At 40.5% G+C, this 23,364-nt stretch overlaps 2 protein-coding genes across 3 annotated transcripts in view; both read left to right on the forward strand.

The window, feature by feature from the left end:
* Nucleotides 1–4,835, forward strand: part of dnaaf9 (dynein axonemal assembly factor 9) — a 54,559-nt gene extending 49,724 nt beyond the window's left edge. Inside the window, 1 exon segment of the mRNA XM_052089773.1 lies at nt 1,258–4,835. Coding sequence (XP_051945733.1) covers nt 1,258–1,364 — 107 coding nt within the window. The 3' untranslated portion in view covers nt 1,365–4,835.
* Nucleotides 4,836–19,838: 15,003 nt separating this feature from the next.
* LOC127617714 (solute carrier family 4 member 11-like) overlaps nt 19,839–23,364 on the forward strand; it is a 112,161-nt gene continuing 108,635 nt past the window's right edge. Inside the window, exon 1 of one of the 2 annotated variants that reach the window (XM_052089775.1) lies at nt 19,839–20,014. In XM_052089775.1, coding sequence (XP_051945735.1) covers nt 19,954–20,014 — 61 coding nt within the window. In that variant the 5' untranslated portion in view covers nt 19,839–19,953. The remainder of the gene's footprint in view (nt 20,015–23,364) is intronic. The other variant, XM_052089779.1, reaches the window with a different exon arrangement.

Consider the following 23,364-nt stretch of genomic DNA (forward strand, 5'->3'; position numbering starts at 1 on the left):
GTTTGTCAAGTTTTTGTCATTAAAACGCTCTTGTATGTAGGACTAATTTCTTACGCATCTAATCCCATGCCTCCGTTGCTAATTCCAAAACGTCATTTTAGAGTTAGTAACGGAGGTTTGAGCCACTGACAGCAGACTAATGCAGTTATTAGTGTAGTTATTAGAGAGACAGAGGTTGCAATAATAAGACAGAAAATCATGTGCGTCATATTATTTAATTTATTTATTAATTCATACGTTATAATTCATTCGTTAATTCGAACGAATTTATTTATTAAAATTAAACTGCACGTTAAACACATTGACAGCCCAAGCTGTTGTTTTTTGGTGTTTTCTTCATGTTTTTCAGCCCTCGAGTCGGTCTAGCTGTTCTTCAGCTGATTGTTTTATGTCTTTTGTTGTTGCCGGCTGCCTTTGATGTCCTCTTCCGTTTATTTGTTTTTTCATCTGAGCTATCCAATACTGCGATCAGCCCAGTTGTTAAAATGTTTATGTTCACCATAAATATTAAAATTTACTTCGGAAAATCAAAATAGTCTGTCATTTTTTTCCTCTTGAAGTTGAAGTGGATTTGTCGCTGTCACTTCTTGTTGTGAATTGTATCCTATTTTCCGTTATTACAGTTGACTACGCAAGTGATATGGAACTGTAATGCGGTCAAGACCTGCCTGGAACTACTTTAGCCGTGCGTTTCCCTGAAAATAATTGCACACCTTAGAACGTTCTCAACCAATCAGAATCAAGCATTCAACAGCCCTGTAGTATAAATAATATATATATATATATATATATATATATATATATATGTTATCATAAAATGACAGAACATGTGTCATCTTTTAAAAAAATTTTTTTACCATAAATATTTAAAACAAGTTAACCAAACAGTTATTATTATTATTATTATTATTATTATTATTATTATTATTGTAATTGTAGCATTAACACTTTCAAAGTTTACTTCTAGGAACTTCAAGTAATGTGTTACCATCATAATTCCTGTCATCGGAATTTATTTATAGTGCTGTGTGCTAAGCTTTTAGGTGTATTTTAACACATTTCCCATTTGTTAATACAAACTGAGAGTTGAGTTGAAATAATTGAACAAAAAATTAAATGACACAATGTTGAATATTGTCAAGCTTTATTGCATATTCCTTTATTGTTTCTTTGTCAGAACTGATGTGTGATTGTGGGTTGTTTAATCTGTGTATTGTCTACCAGATGTGTTAATTCCTTACATTTGTGTGCCTTCAGTGATGGACCAGTTCATAGAGGAATATGTGTTAGAGGCCAATAAGGAGATTGAGCGCTTCAACAGAGAGGTGGACCTGCAGCCACATGCTGACCTCTTTGACCCCTAATCCCCTCATCTGACAAATTCACTGGGGGGGTGGGGTGGGGGGGTCACTCTGCAATCACTAACGTCTACTATCCAATCATCTGTGCAAAAACGGCCATTTCAGATTAAGGGATGGGAAGGATTTAGCTCACATTCCCAGGGAAAAATCACAGCCTGATGAGAGATCCTTTGCCCGACAATTCTGTTGCGTAAAAACTGTAATGCTAAGACTGTGTAAAACCAAGAAAATGTGATCTAATGTCTCATGTTTGATGGCTCAAACATTCCTCTAAAGAATGCATCAGATTTCTGTCTGTATGATGAGATCAGCAAACTAGGCTCACACATTTATTAGATATGTTTTTGCAGTGTACATGGTGGTAAAACTCCCTTGTGATGAGTCCTCCCTGCAATGTTGCATATTGCCTTAAAATTAGCCTTGGAGGTCCCACTGTAATTCCAGTGCCTAGCAGACATATTGAGCTGAATTGTAACGAAGTTCGTCAGTGAAGCAGAAAGTGATCAAACAGGGGAAAGGCTCATTTCCAGCCATGTGCGTCTGGAAAAACAGGTGCACTGCACCTGCCCTCAGTCAGCCTCTGTCAATCTATTCACTCCTGCTGTGAATATCAGGTCTGAGGATCTCTCATCTGCTTCATATCTTATGTATACACTGCAGTTCTCTATTCAGCCATTCTGAAATGATCAACTAACACTGCAGTACTTAAAGCACACAACCCACTTTTGGGAGAGGGGGTAAGGGTGTGGGTTTATCTGAGTATTTGATGTTGGGTTGGTGTGTGGCACCAAAAATTGGTTTGGTGGGTTTGTGTTAAGCCTGTGCTTGCTGAGTCTGCATTGGTTATAAGGCATGGCTGTACCGAAGCCTGTACTGGCAGAATCAGAATTAGTGTGCGTTTAGCTCACCCCTGTAGAAGCTGATCTGTACTGTACTATATCCGTACCGTTCAGTATTATGGTCATATTTTAGCTCTCTGCAGAGGAATGTGACTTTCTATGCATGTTTACTGACTAATCACACACAGCAGGGGGGCAGCAGTGTCTTGCACACACATATTTGACCGTTTGACTGTAAGACAAGCCTTAAAGAAGCTCAAAGCTTATAGTAATGCTTTTTTTTAAAAAGTATGCTTCTAAAATGTACTAAAGATGGGGACTGATGAACTTCCAAAGAACTCTGACACTGCTGGTCTCCTCTGTGCTTCAATATACCAGTCAATTTTTATACAAGTGTTAATACACTACATGGGTTAGCAGCTCTCTCACAAAGCCATATTCACAAGATTGTTTGAGATTTATGAGCTACATAATGCTTGTGTCGCTATGACCACATTTAGTTTTTTGCTGTTGCTATGGAGATTTCCAATCTGGTTAACCTGCCTTTGTCTCCTCAGTCTTTACGTCTCTTGACACTTCTGTATCTGGTCAGTATGCAAGTGCAGTTTTTCTCAAACCGCCCTGTTATGAGTGAACTCTGAAAGGACGTTGCTGAGAATGTGGATCCACTTTAAACCAATAAGGAAAGAGAAGCCAGCCACTCACTATTTGACAGAGCCTTAGGATGAAGCATTCACTTTACTCTAGCTTTCGGACTGGACACTTGTGCTAAATAGCTAGAGCAAGTACAATGTTTTCCAAACAAAATGCAGGTTTCTTGAAGTGTTCTAAAGTTGAAAGATAATTGAAAAACAGTGCAAACAAACGCAAAACACATTTACTGTGAACTGCCCCTTACAGTGGTGTTGCTATCAGAGTTGGATTCTACACAGCAGTTGTCCTTAAAGGGTACAGGGCTACATATCACATAAATAATGTGTACAGTAGTTCAAAGTAGCAGCATTTTAAGCACATACTATCGGCATGTGTTAAGATGTTTTATCAAGTTCGATTTATGCTCACAGAAATGCCTTTCACCAAACTGGAACAAGAAAGAAAGAAATTGCAAGAGTTTGATCTATTTTTCATATTGGGCGAAAACAAAACGGTTTATCTGTAGAGAAGCACAAATGTTATTTTTATAATGCTGTAAAATCAATTAATTGGAGCCAGATGATAGTATTCCTTGGGAGAGGCAGATGCTCTCCTGTGAAAGAGTGATTTTGGCTGCCGCTACAGTCTTGGCTGAGAGCAGGGGCATCCCCACACAGAGCTAAGCACCAGTGTTGGTGAAAGGTTATGAAGAGTTGTTTATCTATGTAGTGTAATGGGCCAGTGGGATCTGCTGGGTAACAGAAAGGCACTGGAGGGCCACAGTAAAACTCAAAGAAATAGAAAATTATTTTGTTGATAGATTCAGAGGATATGTTTTTGGTGTTTATGAAGCTGATCACTAAACAAACACCATGAATCTGGCTTATGTGTCTTATTGTGGAGGACTCTAGTGAGGCCCTCCAGAGGCAGTTCGTGGTATTACATGCATAATCCCCCTCTGGCCCACACAGTTGTAACTGTGGAGCTGAAGTTAGAGGAACAAAACTGAGTTTGGTGGAATTTGACATTTATATGTCAATAATTATCTTAAATTAGCAGCTGGAATGATATTCAGATTAGAGGGATACTTTTTTTTTTTTTCCTTTCTTTTCTTTTTGTTTTGTTGAACAAAAAATGACCTGGGTTCAAAAAGGTTAACATTTTCAAACTGATGCACTTTTTGAGACTGATATCTGTATTCTGAGTTTCTTACTTGCCTTTGGAGGCATGATATTATTTTTACATTAATATCCTGACTCTCTGTGGTCATTGAAGACTTGTTCCTGACCAAACCATTTTATCTTGTCCATTCTCCAGCCCCTAAAGCCTGCAGAAAAATCAATGTTTTAACAACCAATCAGTGGCAGATCCTTCAGACAGCACATGTCTTGTATTCTCAGGCCATTAGTAGAGATGGCAATACCAGCATAGAACTTTTATTTCTAACGTCCATCACAACTGATACATTGTATTGTGGATGTGACATGCTGGGTTTCTGGGGGCAGCAGGCAAATAAGGACTAGCTAAAGGGCTAAATTATTTCAATTATTTCAATTCGTCTGGCTGGGGACAAGCCTGAAAATACCTTGTAAAGCCTGAATAATTTAAATGGTTATAAATATAGATGTTATTAGCTGTAAGTTATTTGCACAAAGCTAAACATGTACCTGAAAGTTCATGTATTCGCAATATGGGGAGCCGTTTTTTTTTATTTGGAATTCAAATAATAGATTCCCAGACCTTACCTCAGAATCAGAATATCCAGTGCTAGGAATTCATGATGTCTTTACTATCTTTATAACTGAAAAATATTTCAAATAGTTCTACTTGAAAAGTGCCAAAATTTCTTAAATGGCTTTTTAAGGGGTTCAACAAAGGTTTGTGAAATTAAAAATTTGAGTGTTGTTTGCACAGAACTACTGTAACTCCCGTTTTCTCCTGTGACTGATGCTTTTCTAATATATGTGTTGTATTTATGACTAAACACATTAAAATATTTATAAGCTACTTCCATTGCTGATTTTGTAGTCTGTTGTTTGTTCAGTCATTCATTGTTCTTTGAACCAAAAAGAGGAGCGCTATACTTCACAGACTCTTCAATTGGTCGTACTCTTGTTTAAATTGGTATTGATCGTTAAGCTGATGAAACATTGAAAAAACATCTTTTACACATACACACACACAAAATAAATAAATAAAATCAGTAGAAAAAGAAAACTCAGTCAGACAACAAGAATTATGAAATTTAGATGTAATCTGGACTTTTATACAGTGCATGCCATTGAAATGTCCATACTTCTGTCCCTCATAACTTCATTTTCATTCCCATCAAAAATCAAAGCGCAACTCTGAATAAGGTCTATTTGGTGAAATAAGCTGTCAGCACAGTTCTTAAGACAAAAAACTGGTAGAGCATTTGTGTGCAAATGTAACTCAGCAGTGGTTTTCTCAAACGGTGATAACATCTTTTAGGATGCCTAGCCCAGCTTTAACATGAATCTCATGGGCCTTGCTAGAACAACAGAAGCTATTTATAACTTAGTATGCTATTCTGTAATCGAGCAATGTTTTGTGTGTCAAATTCAGGCTTGCCATTCACATCCTTTTCCTCGCCTTCACTTTGGGTCCCTACCAGCCTACCTCAAAATTCACATCCAGAATTCTCATATTGGCTACTGAGACTGTAAATTCACTGCAGGCATCTTCTGTACACATGTATGCCAATACATCCTTGGCCACAATACAACATGCACCATGGGTCCAAAACACAATACACTCACGCTCTTGCAGATACTTATACAATACCCACATTTCTCTCAACTTACATTAAGATTACTTCATCTCTCCCTTGAGATGCTACCCACCCTTTGCACACATAGCAGCCATTGTTTTTCTGGTCAGTGGGATGAGTTCAAGGTTCCCTTTCTGATGCACTCGTTGTTATGACTGCATCATGTAAACATTACTCAGGCGTGCTTGTCCCCGATGGCTCCCCATAGTGGAGATTTCAACACAGGTTTTATGCAGTACCAGCCAGTCTGTGTTTAAAATGACTGCAGTGCTGGTATGCATATCAAACAATCTCTCTAAGTTACAACAGTATAATTTGTTTTTGTATTTGAAAGTGACAGCTGTTTGCTCCTCACTGTCCTTTTGATTACTCCAGGAGATTGGTGAATAAAATGTACAATAACTTTATTGTCCCTAACACTTTCAGTGTCTAAGAGCATGCAAGGATATAGGTTGTCTGTGTCACCACAGATTTAGCTCTCAAAAACTGCATATTTCAAAAACATGAGTAAACACTATCACACCTTGCCTGTGTTTTCTTAGATATAATGCTTTTGCTCTAATTTAGACATTATTTTAGGATACTTGACACTGCAATTGCCCAATTCAAATGTTCTACTTAAAGATGAACTCAGCAACTTTTTGCTCCTGTCATCTTGGACTTACAGTGACCTAGTGGTGTGGATGCAGCATCATTCAAAATCAATAGTTTTCAGTTACAAATGTCATTGTAGAAATTCACTGAAATTCACAATCAGCCATGATTAATTTAATCCAAGAGTGAAAGTGTCCAATAACAAGACATTGAGTGAGATTAAACAAGTAGTATTCAGCTGGTCATGTGATTCTAAAATCTCAGCATCCATGAGGGCGCTCCAGCCCCATGTAAAATAAAACATACTGATATGACTAGAGTCCTCATCTCTTGTGAGTCGTCATGATTTTTTACACATGTTTCAAAATTAAAATTCATTTCTTTAGAAATAAAACTTTTAATGGGGGAAAAATTACTGAGTACACCTTTACATATTATTCTTATTATTATTTTAGGCTGTTCATATGACATTTTAAATGTGTTTCAAATTAGATACTGGTCTAAACTCCTCCTAAACTGTCCCCCATACATCAAAAACCCACCCTGGCATGTACATCATCACATCATTAGCAAACTTCACAATATCATAATATTATATTTTTTATTTGTTGAATAAAACACACCAATCAATCCTTGGCCTGGCAATGGCCACCCACTTCTATGACATGCTGTGAGTGTCACAATCAAGTCAGTCTACACTCTCAAACTACTTAAATATATGTATACGTATATCTGAATATTTTTCAGTAAACTTAAAATGTATTGTTTCTATACTTACAGTATAATCGACCACTGTAAATCGTTCCTAATCGTTTTCATTTCTAATTCGATTGTATCATTCACTTCATAGGATTATAGTTAATATGCTCATGAACGATAGTAAGTACACAGTCTTGTACCTTTGTCCAAAGTTTGTAATATGATTTACCTTAGAGCTGGTTGGTTTGGTTCATGGATTAGAACTCTTTTATGAATGTGAACGTCCTGGTTACTTTCGTAACCTCCGTTCCCTGATGGAGGGTGCATCAACCCGAGCGGTGTGGCCACCAGGAGGCGATATGCTCCAGAAGCCTCTGAAACAGTTTCAGTGGAACCGCTGTTTTCTGTCTGAACACCCTGCGCGCGATCGTTTGTGAGGCGCGCCGTCATTGAGACTGAGTCCAACTCCAAGCCGAGAAAAGTGATGCTCTGAACCGAGAGTGGCTTGCTCTTTTCCCCATTGACCCGAAGCCCTAGCCGGCTGAGATGCATGAGCACTGGGTCCCTGTGTGCACACAACACACCCCGAGAGTGAGCTAGGATTAGCCAATCATCGAGATTGTTGAGGATGCAAATGCTCACTTCCCTTAACGGGGCAAGGGCTGCCTCTGCAGCCTTCGTGAAGACGCAAGGGAACAGGGACAGACCGAAAGGGAGGACCTTGTACTGGTACGCCCAACCCTTGAAATCAAATGGTGGGAAGGCTCTGTGTCGAAGTGGAATCGAGAAATAGAAGTACACATCCTTCAGGTCTACTGCCGCAAACCAATCTTGATGTTGGACGCTCGCTAGAATGCGTTTTTGCATCAGCATCTTGAACAGGAGTCTGTGTTAGGGCCGGTTCAAGATTGGCCACCTCCTTTCTTCGGTACAATGAAGTAGTGGCTGTAAAACCATTTCTTCATCTCGGCCAGAGGGGCATGCTCTTTCGCACCCTTCCATAGGGAGGGTAGCGATTTCTGCGCGCAAGGTAGCGGCGTTCTCGGCCTTCATCGAGTTGAAGTGGATGCCGCTGAACCTGGGCGGATGCCTGGCGAACTGAATCGTATAGCCCAGTCGGACGGTCTGGGTCAGCCCTTGTGACAGGTTGGAGAGCGCAAGCCACGCGTCCAAGCTCAGGGCGAGGGGAACCAAGAGGACAATCTCATTGGACGTCCTGCCAGTTGGGGCCTCGTGGCGGGGTGGAGCCTGAGGCGCCTCATTGAAGGGGTTTGAGCCCCATGGCTGTGCTGAGTCGAGGGACATCGAAGCACTTACCTGGCTCCTGATACCCACCAGAGGATCAGTCGGAGAGGGGAGAGGAGGTACATCGTCCTCACAGTCCATCAAAACCGTCCGGGGTGTGGGCGTGTTTGTGCCACAGCTGGGCGTGCAGGGGCGAGGGGGCCGGGTGGCGTCTGCTTCCCGGTGGGCTCCACTCCGGGGTGGGGCCACGGGGTCGGGCTTCAGCGGAGCCGGTTCAGTCTCTGTAGAAGGATGCCCTTGGCAATGATCAGACGGGGTGTGGGATCTTGAGTCGGGGCAGCATGTGTTGGATTGCCTCCGTCTGCTGCTTCACTGCCAAGAACTGCTGGGCAAAGTCCTTGACGGTGTTGCCAAACAGGCCAACCTGGGAAATGGGGGTGTCAAGGAACCGTGCCTTGTCGGCCTCTCTCATCTCGGTCAGGTTGAGCCAGAGGTGGTGCTCCTGGAACAACAAGGTGGACATCGCCTGCCCGAGAGACCATGCCATGACCTTCGTTGCATGGAGGGCAAGGTTGGTCGCCGAGTGCAGTTCCTGCATCAATCCCGGGGCGTAACTACCCTTGTGCAGTTCTTTTAGCACCTTTGCTTGGTGGACTTGCAGGAGAGCCATGGCGTGCATTGCGGAGGTGGCTTGTCCAGCAGCACCATTGGCTTTGGCCGTCTGGGACGACGTAAACCTACAGGCGCTAGATGGGAGCTTCTGGTGCTTGCACTTGGTGGCGGCGCTCTGCAGGCATAGGTGCACCACCTTATCCACTGGGGAATCACCGAATACCCCTTGGCCACCCCACCATCGAGGGTAGTGAGGGCGGGGGAGCTGAAAGATCGGGACCGGAGCGAAAAAGTTGCCTCCCATGACCTCGTCAGCTTCTCGTGCATTTCCGGGAAGAAAGGAACTGGGATGGGTGTGGCTACGAGCGGTGCCGCTGAAATGTGGCTTCAGATCCAGCAGAGGTGAATGGGAAGCCGTGGAAATTCAGCTCAGTGAACATCGTTCGCTCGGCTCCGAAGAGAAAATCTGAAAGAGCGCCAGCTCCTTTATACCCATGTGTTCGGGGGAGTGGCATGCAAATTCTACTTGCCAATTCCCATTGGCCTTTTATCAAAGATCAGAGGTGTCTCAGGCTCCCAAGAGTGACCCCCTAGTATCACTTCATCGACACAGCATTGAGTGAGTGACAGGTCTACAGGGAACAATAATTCCAAAACAAGACTGTTAAAAAAGTAGGTGGGCACTGTTGTGCTCTATAGACAACATCTGAGACAGAATGTACATTAATATATTTTTTAAACAAATATAGTTATTCACTTATATAATACAGTTGACAAATTTTGAGTAAGATTGTTGTAAAAACTGGCATGAATTACACAACCTGTATGTTCACACAGTCAATTGAGATATGTATCTGAATAATTTCCAAATATGAAAGTGGCCCAGAATTAAACTTGTCAGACTGAATGCGATTTTTACAGTTCACACTATCATCCAAAAGATATGTTGCACAAGAGAGTGAAAAAAAACAGAATTTGGGCCACATCCAACTGCAGCGTGAATGTATATTTTGTCCTCTTCACAGATGTCCATTCACAATTCATTCTCCAGGTTAAGGACATCAAAGATCATGAGAACATGCATATCATTGGTTTCTTTGGTGACAGCGGTGAGCTTAAGTTGCATGCACACACTCTTTGGGCACCTGGTACCCAGACTCGAAAACTCACCATGCTTTGTGGTGCAAGCACACCTGAACGTGGCTCCAACAACACACCCTCTCCCCCATGCTGAATACACACAAGGGAATTGATTTCCAAGTCTATCACAAACATTACTGATAATGTAGTCACACAGCAGCATATAGTCTTGTTGAGGTGGTTTGCATCCATAAAGTCCAAGCCAATAGACTCTGGCACAAGGCATGCACACACTCACAGTTACTTAAGTGTCTGGAAATTTCAGAAGTACTTATCTTGAGCAGCCCTGTGGTGCATTCACTATTGCCCCCGTGTGGCTGAAGTGGGACAGTCCAACTTCTTGAGGACACATCCCAGGACCACACCACAGGTCCAGATCAGCAGGATACAGTGCATTGGGATTCAACCCTTGGCTCTTACAATGAAGCAGATAGTTCCCAACAATTTGAAAATGTCCACTTCTGCTGTCGTAGTCCTGCACAGAAAGACAGTAAAATCCTTTGTATAGGCACATAACATTGCACACCAGCTAATCTGCTATTTGCTATTTCCAACTAGCTACCCAAACTTCCCCTACTTAAAAAGTTTTTTCTCCTCCAACACTGCAGCTCTTGATGCCTATTGCCAATGCCCCGGTTGCTAAGTCCCAGCTCAGGTAGGAGTTATTAGGCAGTGACTGCTTCTGCTGGGTGCTCGGACACTCCAGCTCCAAAGAGCAAACCCATCGCAGAGCACCAGGTTCACCTCTTGCTGGGCAAATAGCTTCACCTCGTGTGCTCTAGGTTCCTAGGGCAGTAATCGCAGCTTCATCCCTTGACAAGTCACTGAATGGAGACCACAGGAGCTGTCAACCTCCTCCTGATTTGGAGCTCTTGTCTGGGGATCCCGCTGCCTCATCTCGTATGAAAAGTTCAACGGTCTAGAAGTGCTCATGGACAGCAGTGATTCCCTGTCATCTGCAGAAAAAAAAAATTGGCCACATTTACAAAATGCTACAGTGATATTGTGTCTGCGTTCACTCTAGCATTATAAGGTGCACTCAATAATTTTATATGCACTGTATATCATCTTAGACTTGAAACTAAGACCTCCTAGAGGCATAGAAACAGCATAATTCAAATGCAATAGTTTGCATTTACTGATACCATTGTAGTAATTCACAGTTAATTATGATTAATTTGATCCATGAGTGAAAGTAGGGCTGGGTATCGGCCTCATGATATGATACGTATTGCAATATGTACACCGATCAGCCACAACATTAAATCCACCTGCCTAATACTGTGTTGGTCCCCCTCGTGCAACCAAATCAGCACCAACCCACATATCAGAATAGCATCCTGAAATTATATTCTTCTCACAACAATTTACAGAGCGGCTAAATTAACGTAGACATTGTCAGTTCAAACCAGTCTGGCCATTCTCTGTTGAACTCTCTCATCAACAAGTCCTTTTCATCCACAGAACTGCCACTCACTGGATGTTTTTTTGTTTTTGGCACCATTCAGAGTCAATTTTAGAGACTGTTGTGTGTGAAAATCCCAGGAGATCAGCGGTTACAGAAATCCTCAAACCAACAATCATGCCATGGTCAAAATCACTGAGATCACATTTGTCCCCATTCTGATGGTTGATGTGAACATTAACTGAAGCTCCTGACCCGTATCTGCATGATTTTATGCACTGCAATGTTGCCACATGATTGGTTTGATTAGATAATCGCATGGATGATTGTTGGTGCCAGCTGGGCTTGTTTGATTTCTGTAGTTGCTGATCTCCTGGGATTTTTACTCTCTAGAATTTACACATAAAATCCAGTGAGGGGCAGTTCTGTGGATGGAAACACCTTGTTGATGAGAGAGGTCAACAGAAAATAGCCAGACTGGTTTGAACTGACAAAGTCTACGGTAACTCAGATAACCGCCCTGTACAATTGTGGTGAGAAGAATAGCATCTCAGAATGCTATTTTGAGAGACGGGTTGGCGCTGTTTTGGCAGCACGAGCGGGACCTACAGAATATTAGGCAGGTGTTTTTAATGTTGTGGCTGATCAGTGTATGTCACAATTCAGTATATTGCGTTACATGACAGTACCATAATTGTGTTAGGGTACATGGCAGGATCAAACTATTGGTTTGGGTAATTGTAGCTCAACTGGATTTAATTCCCTGGGAACATAAAAAAATATTGTTATAAAAAAAATTACCATACGTAGCCAAACTCTTTGTATACAGAAAGTAATCAAGCACTCAAAGGCCTAGTAGCAACCGGATTTAGCAGCAGTGTTTACTTGACCATTTACTACCCAAAGTGTAGTGGTATAGAGGCCATGTCAAGACAATTGTTTTCTTGCTGGTTCCATCAAAGTTTTCTCTTTATATACTTGCTTGCCTGCATTTGCTGCAGTGCAGTCTGTAGAGGGTTTCAGGCAGGTTAAATAACAATAATGTTTTTCTCTTTATTTCTCCTTTCTTCCCATGAGCCAGTCTAATCTCCACAGCAAACTGTCTAATCTATTCTCTCAGAGCTGCTCAACACGAGCTGATGCCAGCAGACGCCTATTATCTCATTACAGTGTGACAGATATTGTGTGCACTTGGCTAATCTTCCATTTTGTGTTAGTGAATTTATTCTACTTTTTATGCCTATAGTTGTGTTTATATCATATGCAGTGTGTCAATGTGTGCGTGTGCACCTGTGGTTGTATGCTGAGGTCTTCAAGGGTCTCATTTAAAACTCTTCCATGGAGATAGGCATGGTTAGTAGCTGCCAGGTCTGATCATCAGGAAAATGTGAGTTTATGAACTCACTAGGTTCAGTCAGGAAATAAAAGTCATCATACCTGAAACAGACAATATTCTATATTTTGGTCTTAAGTGTGTAATTCTCTATAATGTTTCCTGATGACCTCATCAGGACAGCAAATCTTCTGAGAAAGATCAAGGAATCCCTCCAAATCATAAAGATATACACAAACACAAAGGCTATGTTCAAAATAGTGTACTAACATTCTGCATTTTTTATTTTTTTTATTTTTACATTTTGCATACCACCATGGTGTAAAGAGGCTCTCTATATAGAGAGTTCCATGGTTATTTGGCTTTTTTGGACCAAACCTACTAACTAGTCATTTCCATTATAATACTTTTGCATTTTTTTTTCTGTTGTCATAACTGAACTTATTTCCAAAATGATAACTGAGCCACTCATTTGCAACATGATAAGTTCATGTGACAACTATGTAGCATAGGCCTATTACTGTTTGAAATGTTTACTGTTGCATACAAAATGCCTACTGTTTCAATTACTGTTTTAAAAAGACAGTAGGTAGTAAACATTAAGAAGGAAGAATACCATTCTGAGCATAGACATACATCCATTGTATACTGATCATGTTATGTTCTCTTCCACAATCCATAATTAGAAGAACAACTTGTCATGTCACCAGCATTCCAGCCAGAGGTGGACTGGCCATAGTGAGAACCAGGACTTTTCCCAGTGGGCTGCAAAACGGGGCTGAACGAGAGGCGATAGATAAGCTGAAACGGCCACCGCGTTATGCCAAACGGGCCGCAACTGTCTGAAGAGGGCACTGCGATATACAAAAGAGGGCCGCGATATGCAGAAAAGGAATGCGGCTATCGAGGTAATACTCCAGCTACGACAATGTTAGGACAACTTGTCTGTACAATATATTCATAACTATGATTTAAGTTCATGTATTCTTGTGTACATGTGTAATTACCAATATTATGGCATAGCCAGATCCAAATGGCCCTGAGTTTCTCCAGATCATTTCTGGCCCTTTTCTAGCAATATTCTGAGCAGAGCATACTTCCAGTTCCCTCAACTTATTTTTAGTGTGAGTATTGCCTGTTACCTCTTTTCCTTTCTTGATAGATTATGTGTCTACTTTGTTTAAAATCTCAGTGCTGGAAAACAGGAGTTCTCTGGGTTTCCTCTGATAACATCTCCCAGGCTGTGTGCCAAGGTTGGCAAGTGAGAGGGGTTTCACAGTCTCCTCTTGGCTCTTTATCCTAGTGCTCCTCTTCTTTACACTTACAGATTTGCCACACTCTCCGCGGACAGTTGCCGCTTTATGCTCGACCGTTGCTCCTCGCATAAATTCACTTTGTAATTCTCCAACAATACCTTATGTGAAACCACATTGTCTTGTAATGTACAATGGTTAAGGGCTTTGGAAAAATGTTTCTTCACTGAGAACCTCCATGGTCACTCTTGGCTGGACTGATCTTCTCAGTGCTCTCGCTGGTCTGCACCTCATGGCTTCCAGATGCATTTTGAATCTCAAATATCACCACACTGTTTTTAACTTTGAAGTCAAAGATTTGTTTCTTTGTGCCATTGTTTGAGTCTGTGGTCACTGTTACAATTGCTGATTATTCTGGTTGTTTGCCTTGGTTGCTGTGATCTGATGGAAAGAAAACTTCTCAACAACAATTTCCATCATCCCGGTTGTTACATCACTTAAATACAGCAACTAACATCTGATGAGATAGTAAGCGTCCTTAGGATACCTTTAACTGTCTAAAGTACTTGCAGACTGTTTTTGGTTTTAGAACACACCAACTCACATTTAAAATGCAATTACACGGAAATGGTTACCTTTTGCTATTGTGTAACTCATAAATCTGGCCTATCTGTTACTGTCAGAAAGGTTTGTAGTTTATATTCATCCAAGTTTTGTTTTCTGTTGAAGGGGTCTGTATATATCTATTTTCTAACTCCCTGTGTCCACCCATATGAAAGGATAGTGAGCTAAAAATACACTTGGACTTATCATGACAACCAATGAGCTCAAAGTTACAAGAGAAAGAGACAGAGACAGAGACAGAGAGAGAGAGAGAGAGAGAGAGAGAGAGAGAGAGAGAGAGAGAGAGAGAGAGAGAGAGAGGGAGGGAGGGAGAAGGATATCTGATGTGGGCATGGAGGGTTCCAAGGGCTCTGGGTGGTATGGATGAAAGTATTAGGTAACAAATGTTGTCCTTAAATAGTTCACCAAAAATTAAAATTCTGAAATAATGAATTCTCATGTCATTCCAAAACCCATTTGACTTTCTATATTATGACTTTGGAAGACTTGTGAGTAGGGTATGAGTAGTATGGACTATTTTGTAGTTCTTTTACTTTTATGGTACTTTTAAAGTATTACTTTTACTTGCCTGTGGAGCGGAGGGGGGCAGGGTCAGGCTAGAATGTCGACCGCCCGGTCCCCAATCGGCCTAATGGGGCATGCGAGGGATAAAGGCGGCCTGTGACGACGGTTCGAGAGAGAGAGAATTACGGGCATGTCCGTCATGTGTGTTTATGTTTGTGTGTTTTGGTTTAAGTTTTCATTAAATTATTATTTATATTGACAAGCCGGTTCTCGCCTCCTCCTTGCCCATCTTAACCCCCTTACATTGGTACCGAAACCCGGGAAGGAGGAGGTATGCCCGTCGCAGAGTCCTCGACACTACCGTCCACCCAGGGGAGCGCCGCTGCCATCTGCCTGGTGAAGGAGTAGCCCGACCGCTCGGATGCGGGGAACGAGTGGGGACTGGATTCCACCACATCCTCGAGCCGCTGCCAGGGGCAGAGGAGTGCCCTGCCGTCCCCCAGAAACACGGAGAGGTCGAGGGAAGACCACCGTCCGCGAGGGGAGGAGGGAAGTAACTCCCCGATAGCCTGGAGCGGTAGGGCCGCTGCCAGGGTGGAGGAATGTCCCCAGATACCGCCAGAAAAGCGGAGGGGTGTTCTGTCCACTGGGGGTCGGAGGTTTGACTTCGGTTCGCCCGGAGAGGAGCGGCTGTCATCCGCTGGAGAGTGTGGCGGGGTGTTCGAGGACCACGCGACGGTACATCAGAGAACCGGTGAGTGAGCTTCTTCTCTCTCTCCTCCTCTCTCTCTGTCACACCGTGTTGGACTTTTCCCTCGCCTATTTTGTTGTTGTTGTTGTTGTTTTCCCCTCCTGTCTCCTCCCAGGTCGAGTAAGGCGAGGATGACCTGACGGGGCACAAAGCACGCCCCTCCCCAGGGATGGGGGGGGATGTAGGTCATGCCGGTGGCACCCCGGCCTGAGGTAACGCTGGGAGGAGTGTGGAGCGGAGGGGGGCGGGGCGGGGCCGGGCTAGAATATCGCACGCCCGTTCCCCAAGCGGCCTGATGGGGCGCGCGAGGGATAAAGGCGGTTCGAGAGAGAGAGAATTACGGGCATGTCCGTCATGTGTGTGTTTGTCTTTTAAGTTTGTCATTAAAACTATTATTTATATTGTCAAGCTGGTTCTCGCCTCCTCCTTTCCATTGATCCCTTTACATTGCCTTTATGGTGTTTTTAAAAGGTCACAATGGCCCTGGTCACAATGAACTGTTGTTCTATGGCCACGGTTGTCAAACTGGGGTACGCGTACCCCCAGGGGTACGTGGACTGATTTCAGGGGGTACGCGAAAAAATATCTAAGGGACTGTTCGTTTTTTATTTAAGGGGCTACTGAAGGAGTTTTGAGATCTGTAGTCAAAAAAGACTTGACCCTGCCTTCGCCAGCAATAATTTTTTCTATAACCCTCCAAAATGATTGTGAAAAAAGGCATGACCCTCCCCGATAATTTGATTACTTCTGTACTGGTTTGCGCTTGGCAAAGACGTTCAGATAGCCATTGGTTTTTTTACAACCAAACGACTAAACTCCTGCTTTCTCATCTTACTAGGGCTGTAAAGATAGACCAAACCACCATTCGGTTCGTATCACGATTTTTGATTTGTGTTGTGTTGTTGTGTTTCGAGAAAAAACTTGTTAAGTTTAATCTCGCATTATAATGACTTTATTCTCGATATTTAATGAGTTTATTCTCAAGATTGTATTTCGACTTTTTTCTCGAAATTTGAATCTCGAGATTAATCTCAAGTCGATTATAATGACTTTAATCTCGAGATGGTTTTATTTTTTTATTATTGCTTGGCCCTAATCCTCTTCCGTATGTCCGTAATGGAGAACTGTCACGTCCGTAACATTGTTTTTTTCCTCATAAATGCGAACACGAAAAATTAAATAAAAATAATATTTTAAGTTCTGTGGAGGCCGACCCTCATCCGGTGGGTAGTATTACTTTTGTTTTGCGCTGTGTAGTTCATAGAATTACTAAAACATATTTTGCCACAGGTCTAAAAGTTAAAGATTTTTTGTGTCACGTCACATGTGTATTTCCCTCATATTAAATATAAAACGCATGTGTAGACTGATATTTTTCTAATGTCTGGAGCTTTATTAAGGGAGTATGGACATATAAACAGACGTTTCAGTATTAAATGCATTTTCTGAGAATTTATATTTCAAGTTTTGACTGCAAATGTCACGTCCATAACGCTGGAATTGCCCAATTTTAAAGAATTTATCCTCAACTAGTTTTTTGGCGTAGGTCTACATATTTTATTATATTAACTTCTACTAATAGTAATTTAAAAATGTGGTAGCCTTACATCTAACACATCACACTCCACTGTTATGGTGGCAATTTCAGTAGATTTACTCACTAACATTGTTGTGGAAACACAATAAGAATGGAAACTAAAATATGGTATCGTGCTACAGCGCACATATCAGCTACAGTTCTGGGTCCTCAGTCCCAATACTATAAAACTCGATGTAGCCTACGTTCACTTCACATGTTAATGCAGCGGTAGAGTTACACTCACATGACACTGCACTTATTCGCAATCACAAAAGTTCATTATTTGCTCGTGCTTTTAAAGCTTTGCCGGTAAACATTTCATTGGCGTTCTGATCTGACATGATCGCACTTTTTCTATTAACAAAATATTCGAGAGTGGAGATTGGGTTCATATCTGTTTAAAATCATTATATTCAGCACATTTGTATCATATGTTGACTTTTGATGAGATTTGTATCATATTTTTATGATTCTATTCACTATTCTCGACAAAATTGATAAAAATAAATATTATTAAATAAAAAAAAACCTTGTTGTTAACAATTGGTGGTGTTGGGGTACTCCGGAAGATCTATAATGTCTCAGGGGGTACATGCCTGTTAAAAATTTGGGAACCACTGTTCTATGGCAAGAGCTGCTTAACGCTTATTCAAAAATTTCTACTTTGTGTTCCATGGAAGGAAAAACATCAATCAGCATAAGGGTTTGGAACTATTTGATGGTGAGTAAATAATGATGGAATTAAAATTTTTGGGTAAACTGTTCCTTTCAAAACAAGGGTGTAGCCAGTAAATTACCTTTGGGTGTGCCTCAATAAAAATGGATTGGCCAAATATTCACTAACATTTTATTTTACCAAATTTTCCTTAACAGCAGAGAAGCAGTGCATTCAACAGTTCTTTCACACTTTCAGAAATCAGAATTTATGCATTTTTTTTTTTTTACTATTTTATATATATACTGTAAAATTGAAGAATAATCTCTAATATTCTGGGTGGGCCTGGGTCTAATTTTCCGACCCCGCCTACCCTTAGCTGTTCAAATCCTTTTTAAAGGATGTGCAAATTTGTTTAGTCTGCCAAAGGTAAAGAACAGAAACAATTGTACTGTACCATACATGCACACACAATCATAACAATAATGTATTTAATTCAGTGACTGTCCTGAACTGGTTTACCCTGTTCTCCATATTACTGTCCTTCTGTAAAAAAAAATATGATTATTGTTGCTGACCTTTGTGGATACTGTCATTGTGTGCAAGAAAACAAAGCAGTTCTTATTTCTATACATAGAGTCCCTTTCTCCCAAAACATCCTCATTGGCTGGGGCTCCATTTCAGACAGCCTGTCGGGGGCCCTCATGGGTCCGCTTACATACCCCTCTCTAGCAGGCTGAATTACTCCTGACCAATTACCCATCGGCAGCCTGCCAGAGTAGCAATGGCTACAGTTGTGAGTTTATTTATGAAGTTCTCCCCTTAGGTTCTGGAATTAAACTTCTCTCTAACATTTCCTGTGCAGCCTTATAGATAGCTCCAAACATAAGGACACAAAATTATGGGGATATTGACTTTCTCTTGTTCAAATAAAAGACAAAAGCCCAAAATTTCATTCAAACGTTTATGCTGTATAGTGTATTCTATCTCCTATCTTATGTAGACCTACATAATAGACCAATGGTCCCCAGTCATGGTCCTGCACTGCACATTTTAGACATCTCTAATTTTTTTTTTAACACACCTGATTCAACTCATTAGTTCATTAGCAGTGGAGTGCTCTATGAACTAAACTGGGTGTGTCTGCTAAATATCTAGTGATACAAAACCTAAAACATGTGCTTCTGTACATACTGTACTGTATAAATACTGAACAGACTAGAACTCTATATAAAGAGCATTATATAGAATTATATATAAAACAATAGTGAATTTAAAATCGAAATGTAACATCTAATGTTAAAATGTATGTTTTCTAATTTAATCAAACCACCTTAAATTCTTTGGCCAGTTCATGAATTTTTTATCTGGTAGAGGTTGATCAGGTTTTTAGAAAGTAATTAGTAATAAGTAATGCAAATACTTTTCAGGCAGAGTAATTAGTACAGTAATCTAATTACACTGTAGAAGATGTAATTCGTTGTTAGTAAAGAGTTTTTTGAGTAACTTCTCCAACACCTCAAAACCTTTTACGTTAATACCTTTGTCTGCTAGCACATCTCTACCAATGCTTATGTTCAAGGGGATATTATACAGGAAAAGTTATACTAATAATCCGTTTCCTTCCTACAGTTTAGTCAAGAATGTTCTTGAATTTCAACAATGTCTCCGTCGTTCAGTCTTCCTGCAGCGTGATTGGTCCAGATTCGCGAGAGTTTTTTTTTATCTTCACGTGCGGCAGTTTGAGCGCTCGTGCTGTCATATACACCTGCGGAACACTCGCGAGCACCACTTATATCCCTGCCTGTTTCACACTCCGGAGAAAACAGAGCAACTTGACTAGTTAGTTTGAATAGTAAGCTGAATATCTCTCAGAAAACCTTCCCTGAATGTGATTTCAAATATTAAAGGTGTACCAAACTGCAAGACATCACCATGAAGACGGATAAAGACGGAAAAGACATGACGGGAGTGACTGTCAATCGGTTTGCTGAAGGTAAGCGATTTTCTTTCCATAGTGGCCAAGGAGAGAAATTGTATTAAAACGAATGTTTATGGAAATGTAATTGGGAAACAGATGTCAGTGTTGATGATGTTGACGATAAAAGCTTGTAAAGTTTTGGTAAAACGTAGTGAATGTCTTCTCGGAAAGTCAGACGCTTTGTATGGAAAATACTTGACAAAATTATTAAACAGCTCACTTATTGGTGTTGTTAAATTCCACTATTTATGTCATATGTCATTTTTCAAAATTGTTAAAAAATGTGCAATGGTTACCATAGTTTCCGAATAAATACCATAGTTAAGCTACTAAAGTTATTGTAACTGCTAGAAAATCGTTAATACATTAAAATTAGATATACTTCAAACAACAGGAACCTTTTATAATCTTGTTCTCATTTTATTAATTTTTTTTAAGGCTATACAGTAGCCTACCAACCACATTTTATTAAATTTGTTTTGTAAAAACGATTGAATTATAATGTATTTTTGGTGCAGTCCCTACCATGATAAATAAATGTTTGAAAGGGGCATAGCGTTTTCCATTTTGCCTTTAGCCTTTATTATAATGCCATTGTCTCATTATCTAGAACATGTTATCCCAGACTAGCACATGGCCAAAGTTATATTTCTTTGTATTTTTCTCACCAAGCACTTAATTAGGAACACCTGTACATCTACTTATTCATGCAATTATCTAATCAACTGATCATGTGGCAGCAGTGTATTGCATAAAATAAAGCTGATATGGGTCAGGAGATTCAGTTAAAACTCACATCAACCATCAGAATGGGAAAAAATGTGATATAAGTGATTTCAACTGTGGCATGATTGTTGGTGCCAGATGGGCTGTTTTGAGTTTTTCAGTGCTGCTGATGTCCTGGGATTTTCACATGCAACAGACTGGTTTGAGCTGACAGAAAGGCTACGGTAACTCAGATAACCACTCTGTATAATTGTGGTGAGAAGAATATCATCTCAGAATGCATAACATATCGAACCTTGAGGCGGATGGGCTACAACAGCAGAAGACCACATTGGACACTTTATTAGAACCATAGTGTTCCAAATAAAGTGTTCGGTGAGTGTATATCCTGTTTTTATTTTGTGGACATGAGGTGTCTTCAAGATTTGGATGGACACTGGAACAAGAGTTTCCTAAAAAATTTATATAGCACAGTCAGGAACCTGAATCTTGTCATCTGCTCATTTTTAGAATTTGACATTGAAATTTGATGAACAGTTAGACTTAAACAGTTCTATATAGGCTAAATTAACACATATGAATAAGAAAATAGGTCTAACGTTAATCGAAGTCAGCATAATTACCTTCAATGGTGTTTCCTTATGATCAAGCTATATTTTCTGTTCCCTATCGAGACAAAGAATGGACGAGTGTCCCAATAGCTCACTCTGTACAATAGAGCTGAGCATAAGCTGCCTGGGCTCATGCTCTTAGGGTAATGAGGGAAGGAAGGACTGCTGGATAAAGGCTCGTCCTTTTATTCTGCTGTCTTTCAGCTTTTAGTAAAGTAAAAAGCTAAAAGGCTGTCTGATCAGTGTGGATATCATGTTTATTCTTCACAACACATTTATAAAGCCTCTATTACCTCTTTTAAAGGCATCATTGCTCACTCATAAAGAGCACCATTGCAGTGGTGCCATTTAAAATTCTCATTTATCTGACTAGAATTGAAAAAAGTTCCCCTAGTAAACGTGTAGACATAACAGGGTGTTGCTCTTTTCTACATAATCGCTTCTCTTGGCCTTGGAGCTAATAAATGCACTGCAAGTGTGCTGTAACTCAGAATTTCAGTTTACATTTTTGTATTGAAACATGTTAGTATGTGAAATAATTAAACCTGGTCTCAAACTATAGCTGAAAAATCACTCAATTAACAGTTAATGTTGTTTTTGCTGTTATGATAGTGATTTGAAAGAAATTAATTGTTTTCGTAATCTCACATCTCACTATGAATGCATGCTCCCTCACAAGCATGTGCACATGCCCTTACTCATATACTCTCACTGATACATTACTTGTAGGTGAGGGTCCTGGGGAAGGAAGCTCCACCCTTTGTTGTTCACCGAGTTTGACTATTGACTCTTCCTGGAGATACAATACAACTCTGTGTTTGTATGTGTGTATGTGTGTGTGTGAAGCAAATTCAAAGAGACTCGGTGTTTGTGTTCACTTATGATTTATGCTAAAAGATGTTAAGTGACATTTTGGGCTTTTGGAGTCCATTCATAGCTTGTACATCATGGCTTAAAATGTTAGTGTCAGCAGTAATCATTACCCATAAATCCCCAATATCCATTGTTTGTCCAGAAAGACGACAAAACATTTCCTGTGAAGCTTATGATCTGACTATCACTGTCTAGCACAGACAGGAAATGAGGTCCGAGGCACACAAGTGACATGTATTCATCAAATTGTGTATGTGTGTGTGTGTTTATGAGACAGCTCCAAACCAAAGAGTCATTGTGTAAGGTAGACATTTGAAATCACAGACATTTGAAAAGTACACAGGGCACTAGGGGGCAGTGCGTCACCCAGTGGATCTCTCTGGGTTGTCCAATGCGCAATGCCTCCCTAATCTAGCACTGTGTTGTCTAAATAGTCTAAATATTTCGTTCTGCAGTGTGTGTGTCAAGTCATTTTTATTTGTATAGTGCCTTTCACAACACACATAATTTCAAAGCAGCTTTACAGAAGATCAGGCATTAACAGACGATAAAACTGTAATATTTATAATGTCTTAGTCATCATTGTGTAGTTTGATAAAATACGATTGTGAATTGTGTTTAAAAATAAGTAATTCATTAATAATTGTATTATAACCCCTGTGAGCAAACCGAAGGGACTGTGGCAAGGAACACAAAACTCCATAAAATGTTTGTTAATGGAGAAAAATAACTTTGGGAGAAACCAGACTCACTGTGGGGGCCAGTTCCCTCTGACTAACATCATTAATGTAATGTAAATATTAGTTATGTATAGTTCAAGTCATGGTTTAAAATGATTAAACTAAGTAAGTGTTAAGGGTCAGTGTTAAAACAAAGATTTTGTATGAACTGTAAGATTAATGATGAATGTCTTTGAAGTCCATCCTAGATTAACTGCAGAAGTTCACATAGATGCAATTGTCCTTGTTAGTTGGCTGATGGAGGCTTTTGTTGGCAATTAAATTATAGTCTATGTATTCCATTTCAAGAGTGTAGTCCATCATTAGACCGAGGTGATGCAGGCTAGATCAGTTAGGTGCATCGCAGTTCAACCTGGCCGGTAATTTTGGTGAGGTCTATCCTAAATCCAAAGTTCAGGCAATGGCATATAAAGTA

This window comes from Xyrauchen texanus, chromosome 24 (genome assembly GCF_025860055.1).
Source record: "Xyrauchen texanus isolate HMW12.3.18 chromosome 24, RBS_HiC_50CHRs, whole genome shotgun sequence".
Classification (NCBI taxonomy): domain Eukaryota; kingdom Metazoa; phylum Chordata; class Actinopteri; order Cypriniformes; family Catostomidae; genus Xyrauchen; species Xyrauchen texanus.